The sequence below is a fragment of the Cyprinus carpio genome, chromosome B15 (genome assembly GCF_018340385.1).
Source record: "Cyprinus carpio isolate SPL01 chromosome B15, ASM1834038v1, whole genome shotgun sequence".
Taxonomy (NCBI): Eukaryota; Metazoa; Chordata; class Actinopteri; order Cypriniformes; family Cyprinidae; genus Cyprinus; species Cyprinus carpio.
The window spans coordinates 5166385-5178745 of record NC_056611.1 but is presented as its reverse complement, the minus strand read 5'-3'; the positions used below and the strand labels follow the sequence as shown (position 1 = coordinate 5178745).

General features: G+C 37.3%; 1 protein-coding gene across 2 annotated transcripts in view; it reads right to left on the bottom strand.

Moving 5' to 3' along the window:
• LOC109061000 (serine/Arginine-related protein 53-like) overlaps window positions 1–12361 on the bottom strand; it is a 131729-nt gene that overhangs the window by 44765 nt on the left and 74603 nt on the right. For both annotated transcript variants that reach the window (XM_042738984.1, XM_042738985.1), the window contains exon 6: window positions 9828–9879. In XM_042738984.1, coding sequence (XP_042594918.1) covers window positions 9828–9879 — 52 coding nt within the window. The remainder of the gene's footprint in view (window positions 1–9827; window positions 9880–12361) is intronic.

Genomic DNA, 12361 nt, shown 5'->3' with positions numbered 1-12361 from the left:
CGGCAGTAACCAAGGAAATGTTATATCGCTCTTCCATAAGCGCCACCTACTGTCAGCGAGAGAACTAGCATTTTTAGCATATTTTCAAAGAGCTAAAACCATACCATTCTGTTTGGCATTCTTTAAAATGCAATAGCTGACTCTAATTTTACATTGCTAGATTTTTTTTTCTTAAAGGCAAGTTTGACTTTTATTTAGAGGAAATAAACATCTTGCCTATGTACTCTTCCATTCTTTCTTGTCTCTTGCTTAAAGAAAGAAAGAAAAAATCAGCAATTGGTACCGGAATCAGCCCATTAGCTTGCCAAAAACTGGCAACTGGAATCGGCCATGAAAAATCCTGATCTGTGCATCCCTATTCTAAGTGCTAAGAAAACCTCTATCTTTAGCAGGGTTTCCGGCAAACGCACACGCACTCATTAGAAGAGTACAGTACAACACATGTGCCCTACAGATGGAGCGTACACGGCATTCCTGTACAGAGAGAGAATACCTGAAGAACGCACATACACAAGCAGGGAAAAAATGACACTACCATCAATTCTCCCGGCGTGTTTTCTGCGGGAGATGAAAGAGCTCTGGTGTAATTTCTGCTATTTATTTATCTTAAACGAGGGAATCGGGTGGATACTTATCCCAGGCCCTGATTGCCGCTGGGCTAATTAGATAGAAATATGCAACTACAGAAAAAATTGAGAATTAATTAAATGTTTATTTCTCTTCAACCCCACCCTTTAAATATGGGAGGCTGGGTCTGAAACGCAGCCTAACAGACGAGAGGGAGAAATACGGACACAGTCAGAGAAGACCAAACCATATCTATGCCATCTGTTCTGTAAGCTGGATATTAACGGGGACGGGCGACTCCGTAACGCCACCGCTGGACGGACGGACGGCTCACATCATTATGAAAATGTAGTTTAGGGCAGCCAAGTCGAAGGGGTGGGGCGGCTCCCTCATTAATCAGCATGTCTAATAAATCCTCGTGCCTCTTTTCTGACAGAGCATTAGTCACTGAAAAGCACCCGCTAAGAGACAGAGAAGAATGGGCCGCCTGTGGGACAGGGTCAATCAGAAACTCATCAAATGCGTCATTTCGTCTCTCCATTTAGACAAACAGCACTTGTTTATGGGAAAGATATCAGGTGTTCTGGAATAAGGAGCAGCGCTGAAACGGCACATCCATTAATCAGGCCTTGATTATACACGACGAGGAAGGTTGTTTATCCTAATTTCATTCATTGCGATCAACAAAGAAAATACAAGAGTATACAGCCATTAGTGGCAGCCGCGGATGGCACAATCATTTTCTCGTATTAAATAAAGCCATGATGAATGAGCCAATAAAAACTAAAACAAAGAGGTTTTTATTACTTCAATTTAAACTCTCCCCTTCAATCTTGCTGTAAATAATGGTGTGGGTGTGAAAGTGTCTTTTAAAACGTTTACTAAACGCGAATGAGATAATGCATACAAGACCCCGGCCAAGTCGAAGCTGTCTTCAGCGAGCGAGCTAGTTAGGGCTGTCTGCGAAATCGTCAACAACTGCCTTAGAGGACAGGACTACCGCTTTTTGATCAGCCATCAAAACTGCCTTAATGTCTCGGCGGCGCTCGGAACGACAGGGCTCTGTGGCTGCTTAATGAAAAACACATTTCCTTAACGGGTGGAGATGTCCCTCTGCGTTAAAATGACCACAGATAGCATAAAGCATTCAGAACTAACTGCTTTACTGAGAAATGTTAACAAACAGACTGGACAAATACTATAGATAAAGCAGTGCAGAGAAAACATCCATCTATTCTATCAGTATAGGACTTTTTATGCACATGTGAATGCATAAAAACTAGTTTAGTTTGCATGGAATTAAATTATAGGAACATTAATATAGGGTTGCACTGAAAGCCCTGAATTTATGTTTGAAAGCCATGACAGCGAGGGGTTATATAATTAGAGGAACAGTTATAAATGCTGTCATGGGAATCAATATGGCATATTCTTCCTGCAGCACTGTGTTTCAGCCGCTCACAGCAACTTGCAATCCCCAGCAGGCGGGCCGAGCTAATTAAATTACTTTGCAAAGTTTACTTAACAGTAAATGGTTAGTAAAATTTAAGGTGATTGCAAATTTTCTTTCATTCTACTTCAGTCGCAGGCCCGTTTGAAACTCGTCTGCAAATAATTAGCGCATACATTTGCATCAAAATCATTTATACCATATGTTGCAGAAATTTTGGAAAACAGCATGATTAAAATATTCTCTTTTTTTCTGTTATGGTAATTTGTAAATATAGAGACTGAGAGAGAGAGAGAGAGAGAGAGAGAGAGAGAGAGAGAGAGAGAGGGAGGGAAGAAACGATTCCATTTGGATTTGAACATACAAGGTTTTGTTTCAAGAGCTCACCAGATGCTGTTTGAAATCTGCCAACAAAAAAGAAACAGCTCTCCTCTCGAACCCGCAAACAGCATCAGCTCAACACTTAACGGTGCTCCACACACACCTGACCGGAGGAGTAACTCTGTGCCCCCCAAACACCTTCACAGCATGTAGGAGTGAAGATGGCATCACTAAATAACATAAGGTCACACCTATCCTGTAATGAAAGAGAGGGCTTGGAATACAATAAAAAAAAAAAAAAAAAAAAAAAAAAAAAAAAGATAAAAAGGTGTAAAATTAACAGAAAAATATGAAAATACTTCAGAAAGTAAATTTTTCAGAGATAATAATTTACAAAAACCTAAACATAAAAAAAATAAATAAAAATATATAATATATATATAAAAATATAAATATAAACAAAAATAAATATATATATATTAGTGCTGTCAAATGATTAATCGCATCCAAAATAAAAGTTTTGTTTACATAATATATGTGTGTGTACTGTGTATATTTATTATGTATATATAAATACAAACACATACATGTATATATATTTAAGAAAAATATGTTACATTTATATATTACATATATTTATATATGATATAATTGATAGTAATATAAATATATACATGTAAATATTTCAAAATATATGCTGTATGTGTGTGTCTTTATATATACATAATAAATATACACAGTACACACATATATATTATGTAAACAAAAACTTTAATTTTGGATGCAATTAAACGCTATTAATCATTTAACATCACTTATATATATATATATATATATATATATATATATATATATATATGTGTGTGTGTATATATCTACCTGTGTGTGTATATAAATATATAATGCATAAGTAAACTAATTTGCTCTCTCTCACACACACACACACACACACACACACACACACACACACACACACACACACACACACACACACACACACACACACAGTATATCTACTAGTCAACATTTGAAGTAGATCAAAACCTTTTATCGAAGTTGTCCTAAAACCAAAAAGCGTTCTTGTCTTAGGACAACTTAGATGAACTTTTTTGATCCACTTCCAAATGTTCAAATGTTTTTTTAATATTATATTCTGATTTAACAGCATGCATAAGTAAACTAATTTGTTCACATCAGCGCAGTCTAAAAGAGAGCATGACTCGCTTAAACCAGAGCAGGCTTGAGGACAACACCATGGACTGTCATTTCACCCCCCCCCCATCCCATAAATTAAAGCTAGTATATAAATCAGGATAAATTACAGTACTATAACTTCACTCGTGTGGTTTATTTTCCGTGGCCTGTGTCTAGAAATCTGTCAGCCTGCGTCATTATGAAAGCTAAGTGACTTTGACATGTGCTACAAGTGTGCTGCTGTGTTTTGTGTGAAGGGAAGACTCTTATGAGTATGAAGCGCGAGGTAGTAGCAAATAAAGCTCCTGGACAATAAGTACAGCATTCGCTGTTGTTTCACTGACCCACATCCTCTCTTGTCCAGGGAAGCTTCACTCAGCATGCTAATGTGTCTAACACGCATGTCAGTGCTGAACCTCTGAAACGCAAGCTGTCATTCATTTAACAAAAGAGCTGGTTCTCCACTTCATGTTTCCCGGAAACATCTCAGAGGAAATAAAAGCAGCGATAGGCTCCTAAAAGAGCGCGCAAGATTTTCATGTAGGGATCCACGTATTGTTTTTGTGTGCCGGAGAACACTTCCACCCCACATGTTCTCCTGAGATTGAGTGGGTGGCCACTGAGAAAGACAATGTGAAATAAAGCAGATAATGAGACAAACAGCATTTCACTGGAGTGAAGCTGTGCGGTAATGAAATATCTGAAGCAGAGGAAGAACATGCCTTTCATCACTCTCTCCACTCGCACACACAAAGACTGACTCCGACCCGGGCTTTCCATGTTAGCCTATTAGTTTCAGTTCAGGTGTGTGTGTGTGTGTGTGTGTGTGTGTGTGTGAGGGACGGGAAATGTGACACCCTCTATGTATGTGGTCTGCTGGCCTCACATCTGTTGCAGCAGTCTGGCCAGTTAATGCAGCTTTTTTACGGCAGAAATCAGTCAGCTTGCATTTTGTATAAGCTGCCCACTGCCAAGCTTTCAGTGCGCTCTCTCTCTCTCTCTCTCTCTCTCTCTCTCTCTCTCTCTCACTCGACCGGGGCCGCAGTATGACTCTCCCAAACTCAGCAGAGGAGGAACAAAACAAGCGTGACGGTCTCTAATTAGCTGTGACTGAACAGGTTTATTTAAAGGAGTTTGTGAAGAGCACGAAAGGAGGACGCTGCTTAAGTTTTGATGCACTCTGACCCTGCAGCACTTTAATGTCAGGAGATGTGGCAGATGTGATGGAAACAGAGCTCAAATCTGATTACAGATAAAGAGCATAAAATTTGGCTTTTTTTAATGAATGTTATAATATTAAAGACACACACAAGCACACAAATATATAAATATAGACAACAGGTCAAAAGTTTGGAGTACACTTTTTCTTATGTTCACCAAGGCAGCATTTATTTGATCCAGGGTTATTATTGTTAGCTAAAAGTAAAACTGAAACTAAAATTAAAATTAAACCATAAAAAAGTTCAATTTGTACATACAAAATAAGTAAATAAAAATAAAACAATAAAAAAATACAAATAACAAAAAACAAAATGTATATAAAAATCTACTAAAAATGACAAACACTATATATATATATATATATATACACACACACACACACACACACACACACACACACACACACACACACACACACACAAGGTGACACTTTAGTTTAGGGACCAATTCTCACTGTTAACTAGTTGCTTATTAACATGCCTATTATTAACGTGAACTTATAAAGCACATATTCTGCATGACCATATTCTACATCCTTAATTCTACCCAATACCTAAACTTACCAACTACCTTACTAACTATTAATACGCAGCAGATTAGTATTCTTTTGAGGCAAAAGTTGCAGATAATGGTTTGTTAATAGTGAGAATTGGACCTTTAAAATACAGTGACATCACATATTTTTTGATTTAATATTAATTTAATTAATTATTTTCATTTCAAATAACCATTTTCGATTGAAATATAATTTATTTCTGTGATGGTGAAGCTGAATTTGTTTTTTATCTTCAGTGTCACATGACCCTTCAAAAATCATTCTAATATAATACTTATCCCAAACTTTTGAACATTAGTGTACGGCAGTTCCCACAAAAATATTAACAACTGTTTTCAACATTGATAACAACACGGAATGTTTCTTTTGACCGGTAGTGTAAACATGATTTAATGGAGCTGTCAATTAATAAAACATAAATAATTAATAAAAAATAAATAAAATAAAACAAAAAACAAAATTAAATTAAATAAAAACATAAAAACAACCAAACAGGAATAAACGAGCAGCCTGTGTCTGTGTCTATCTATCAACATGATCCTTGTTAGCAAAATGAACAGGCACTTATTAAGCCACATTAGTGAGTGAGTGTGGTTTTAGGAGCGCAGGGCCACAATGATCGGCCGCTCTGAGAGGGCGGCCCGCGGGGGGTCAGGGCCCCTGGGGGCCGAGGGAAAGACTGAGAGAAGGGACCTCATTACAGGTCTGCCGGGGCCCCTCCACTATTGAGTGTGAGCAGCTTACGCTGGATGATCTGTTTCACACACACTCGCAGAGTCCATCAACACACACACACACAGGAGGGGGCAGCTTAGAGCGCCGGGGCAGGATTTAGAGATCTCAGGAGACCTCACTGAAAGAGGAAAGCGAGGGAATAGAGAGAAAAAGCTGGAAAGATGCGATTGGCGGGGCTACAGAGGAACAGAGGGCTTAAAGCATGGCAGGACGACATTACCATCCCAAAACCACCAACATCTGCTCTATCACAGACACAGAGCGCAGAGACGGGTGGAGCTCGCTGCTTCATTACACTGCCTTACACTGGAAGAGCACTGAACACACAGGTCTACGCTCACAAATACAGCAGCTTCTGGAGAGTCAGTCTCACACACACACACACACACACACACACACACACACACACACACACACACACACACACACACACAGAACATCTCATTAAAGAAAGACTAACTGTCTACACTGAGAATCACATCTGGAAGTGCAAACCAACTCCAGAAAAGTCATCGTATTCGGAGTGAACAGATAAGACACCGTCTGTGTGGAGGAGGACGGGGCCCACTAGAGGGCCTCAACAAATGTACAACAGCACCTCAGGATGATTGTTTATGATAATATCATACATTTTTATTAATACTGATATTTACAAATCTAATAATAAAAAAAAAAACATACAATTAAATAAAATGAAATATGTTCTTGTTTTTTTGGTTCCTTCAGGTTTTTTTAAATTTATATTTATTTATGTATTTATTTATTTTTTTATTGAAGAACATACAGTTCTTGAGACCTTCGGAATAAACTATATTTTGTTAAATTAATTTACCTACATCTACACAAATTTCTGTTAATAATTGTAAATAATATATTAGTCCAATACAATATTCGAAGGCCACCTGAATATTAATTTATCTTTAAGTGTTTCCATATCAAGTTAACAACACACAGTATTAAGCATCACACATGTAAAACTATTTTAATTCATATAATGATTAAAATTATTAAAATAAATGTTAGAAATGAAGTAAAAAACATACAATTAAGTAAACCGAAATCATATTTTTCCCCTCAGCACCTACTGTTTTTACTGAAGAACACGCAGTTCTTGAAACTTCTGGAATAACAAAATTAATTATGATTAAGAATTAATAGTAATAATTAATTAACCTATATCTACATATATCTCCCAGTTTTTTTGTTGTTGAATATATTACACTGTCCAACACAATATTCAAAGGTCTCTGCGTGACTATAACATTAACTGAGCTGTTACTATATATCACACAGTATTAAGAATCAAGTTTGTTTTTTTGACTATATGTAAACATACGTTATGTAAAATAGCATATACAGGGCAGCAGCAAATAAATAAATATGCAATTTTTATGATCCCTCTTTCTTTGATAGAATTACTAACATTTTGCAGATTCTGTAAGCACCTTACATACAGAATATGCAAAATGTTAATAATTAATTATTGAACTTTTGACAGCAGATGTATACTACTGAATATTTCCAAGATCTTGGGAGCAGAACTTTTAAGTGCTGATGCAAATGTCACAAAGAGAGACATTTATGTTTGCTGTCTGCATGAATATTCCTGAGAAACTCAGATTTCTATTGCATAATGTTAAAGGAGTAAAGCATTCGAACATTTAACTCTATTCTGTCACACACACACTCACACACTTGTGTGTTTCTCACGCTCTCTGCTCTTTGATTTGTGTTTCTGCTGCTGTCACACGTCCTCTGATAGAAATGCTGGAGCCTGTGTTCTCTTGTTTGACTTCAAATTTCCTGGTATTCAGTTTTTGTCATGTGCTTTCTGTCGTCTATTCTTACCAGCAGCAGCAGTGTGTGTGTGTGTGTGTGTGTGTGAGGACTGATGGGTGAGTGGTTGCTAGATGATGTATGGCATGCGGTCCCTTTAATATGTTTCCTGTACGACTGACAGCTGGGTCACAGCACACACAGACACACACACACACACACACACACACACACACACACACACACACACACACACACACACACACATTAAAAGTATTAGCAGACTGTCAGATCTGCTGCATAATCAAAGCTCACAAAGGGAGCATTCAGAGCTCAAGCGATGAAACACAACTCTGACATGTAGAGAGATGTGCACACGTACAGTGAAACAGCTCAGCATTTCTTCTGTCATAATAAGCATGTTCAGTTCAGCCATGACTGCTTTATTGGCTGCTGTGTCTTTAAGACTCTTCGCACAGGACCTGTCCTTCTTCCTCTCTGCTGTACTGTGATCATGAGTGTTTTTCTTCCTGTATGTCTCTCTCACGCTTCAGCTGATCTGGGGTCAGTAGTAGCTGCAGCGTGACACACTTTAGTCCAGTTGTGGGGTAAATGAGCGCTAAGTTACAGTTTACACATGAGCACATTTTTGAGTGCTGCAGCATTAAGTGAAGTTGAAATGTAACCCTATGTGTAAACTAAATATTTACGGAAGCCTCCGAGCAGGAATAATGGTTGATGTAAAACGGCAAACAGACTGGATTACTTCACTAGCCTCATTCACGTGATCTGAGCTTCAGAGAGATCTCTGCTGAAATGAGCCTAGGAAGAATTAAAGCTTCGTATCCTGTTGAGTTTGGAAAACCCTCTACACAGTGATGTTCAGACTATCTCCAATCTCTTCTTACAGAGAGTTATACGAAGTGGTGTATGGGAAACTAGATGGCTACAGCACATTAAAAATACACATAATCGGCCATATTATTTGAGTTTAAAAGGTCAACCGCATTGCATTGTGGGATACAGTAACCATTGCGGTGTGCTCAGATCAGGCTCCAGATGGCAGCCAAATGGTTGCATTTTGTGACCACATTTTCTGCCAGTGCGACATAATTTTGTGAGCGGTTGCATTGGCGCGACCACCGCATTGTTCAACTCGTAAACGCTACAATACAAAACGTGAGACATATGAGAAATATCAAACGGCAAAATAAACAAAAGTGACGAGTGAGCTTTTCACACAACTATTTCCAGCACTTTAAAGCTCTAAAAATTATCCAATTTAATTGTTATTTTTAATGGAATGACCAAAATATACATTGTGGTAAATAAACAGCTATGTAAAATTAAAAAACAAACAAGCAAATGTAAAATTAACCCTATAACCAGTAGAGGGCAGCAGAGGATCACTTATTGGCTTACTATTAGTCATTAATTTCTACTTTTAGCTTTATATTTTGAAATCATAAAACCACTATTACAAAATATCAAATCATCAAGAAATCAAATTTTGTCAAAGTTTTGCACTTTCATTTTGTGTATGAAGTAAGAAAAGTCACAAAGTGTCTTAAAAACCCAAACTTCAATTTGCAACTGAATCACACATGAAGAGTGCTCCTTCGATAATCACTGAAGCTTTCAGTCAGTTCTGTACAATACTATAGAAGAATAATGGTATGTTTAATAAGGATAGAATATGTTATTTTTCTATCTAAAAATTAGATTTTGCATGTTACTGTTCTTAATAAAAGTACATTTGGTATGCTTCTCAATTCTAGCACAGTGCTTTATTGTCAAATGTGTATAACCAAGAAATAAACGTGTAATATTATTAGTAACTGCACTTATTAATGCAAAACGAGTCATTTTATGATTAAATTATCTTTATTCTCAACACCCCTGGAGTCCTGTCAGATGCATACTGACTATCCACAAAATGAGCGAGCACAGCAAACGGTCGAGGTTTGGGAGAATACTGAGTCTTAAGAGAAATGAAAACAGTCGTACCTGCAGCCTGAAGCACCAGCTGGAGTCGAGCTTTGGCCTGTTCTGCAGGAGTCTAGAACCACAGAGAAGCACATCAGTAAACGGTCTAAACACTGGATTAGGAAGAACAAGATAACACAGGACCACTCCAACCTGAATAGACAAACACTGCATTAGTATCAGTAGCATTTTAATTGCATGTTTGTATTACTTCTGAACATTGAGAAAATGTTTAAGACAAGTTTGCACAATATTAGCGTTCGTGCAACTTTTCCGCAAAGATACTTAACAACACTCTTAAAAATAAAGGTTCCAAAAAGGGTATTTTGAAGTGACGCCATAGAAAAACTATTTATGATTCCTCAAAGAACCTTTTAGTGAACAGACCATAAAAGATTTTTGTATTCATAACCTTTTTTTTTCATGATAAAAAACATTTTGTGCAAGTTTCTATTGATGTATAGGGGTAGCACTTTAGACTTAGCGACCAATTCTCACTATTAACTAGTTAGCATGCCTATTATTAACATATTGGCTGTTTATTAGTACTTATAAAGCACATATTTTGCATGACATTATTCTATATATTATCCTACCCAATACCTAAACTTACCAACTTTTTTTTACTAACTATTAATAAGCAGCAAATTAGTTGTTTATTGAGGCAAAAGCTGTAGTTAATGGTCTGTTAATGGCGAGAATTGGATCTTAAAATAAAGTGTTCCTGGTATAAAGGCTCTTCATGGAACCATCAATGCTAAAAAAGACCATTAATTTTTTAACAGTGAAGTGAATTTGTTTTAGGTCACTTTATGTGTGCTGCACTTGAAACATATATATGTATATATATATACATATATTATTTTTTTTGAACCAGACGGTTTAGCAAGGTTTTAATATAGTTGTAGTTACATTTTTAAGTCGACTAGTTAAAACGTTACAAAAAAATGTAACTTATTGTCTTGAATTGGTCAAACATTCTAAAAAAAAAAAAAAAAAAAAAAAAAAAGAATATTATATATATATATATTGGTATCAGCTCTACAATACATAAAAACATTTAACAACACCGCTTCAGTGGCAGGGTTAAAAAGAATAATTTTCTAGAGGGAATCTCATCTTCAGTCATGTACAAATGACGATAAATCCCAGCGGATGGCGAGGGTGTGTGCACGCGTGTAAACATGCGCACGAGGGCTAAGCGTGTCGAAATTTCCAGCGCGGTGGCTCTGGAAGAGGCTGGGATATAATTCCAATATCTCCACTATTAGATTCCAGCCTCTTAATTGTCAAGAAAGAAGAATGATGAGGGAGGGAAGTTATAAAGGGCTATAGATTGCTCTCGAACGCAGGAGAGCCCGGTGTGTGTTGGTGTTATGAAGGTGTGTAGGATTACAAAGAAATTAAATGCTAATAGGATGAAATTTAAACGTGGATCCTGCAAGAATGTGGGTGTCGCTGACAGCCGTAACGCACATTATTCAGCAGAAATTTGATTTATCAAACTGTAAAGGTGTCACTTTCTAAAAATGTCATTTGGGGTGATGACAGGGAAATATAATGACCCGCTTTAATGTAAAACTGTCTTGGATGACAAACACATCAACCTCCGCTCGGAAATCTGCTTGTTTTTGACACCTCGCCCTCGATAACTTCGACAAAACACGGGCTGCTCTTCTCTGTGGTCTTTCTGAGCGTGCTCCTCTTACTTTTTCTCTTTTTCGCCCTCCTTTATATTGTTATCAGAAGCATATCAGACTGTTTCGGGACATCAATCAAGCAGACAGAAATAAAGGAAGGATTATTGAATGTTCAGATAAACCCCCTCTCCTCCCATTCAAAGCCGTCTTCTCTTCTCTCTCTCTCATTACAATAACATCCAGTCATGCCGCAATAACGAGGCGGAAGAACAGACGGATCGCACGACTTAAATGGAAGGATAATAGCTGGCAGGGCAATCATCTTAGTTACAGTTTATTATGAAATTTCTACCATTGCATTTGCATTTGTTTCAAGTGACCCTGAGGCAAGTGTCCGGAGATATTACACCACCCAGTGTTTAGACGGAAGAAAAAAGGAAAACACACAAAAGAAAAAAAAAAAAAAAAACGCGCATCAATATGAAGAAAAATATAATTAGTTTCAAAGGATGACAAATGGGTGGCGGATTAATAATTAGATAAGTTTGTCAAATTATGAGACAGGCCTCATTCTGGCAAACACTGAGCAATAAGAGAGAGAGAGAGCTGATAAAATTTGACACAGATACGATACAAATAAGCTACAAAGCACTGTTTGACACCCACATCCCGACTGGATTCAGAACACTAGCCGATCTAGTCATAATAACCCTCGACGCGGCGGTCCTGACGAACAGAACTGACCGGTTAATGATGGAAGCGGACGCTCTGAATCCTAATTAACACCAACCTGTAGGAAATAGTTACAGAAACAGGTAAAAGTGGTACCACTTTTTATGTGGTTTTTAAAAGTGGTAAAACTGTTTATGCGTTTTGGCTGTTTATTTAAACAACAGCGGCATTCTGAGGTTTGTA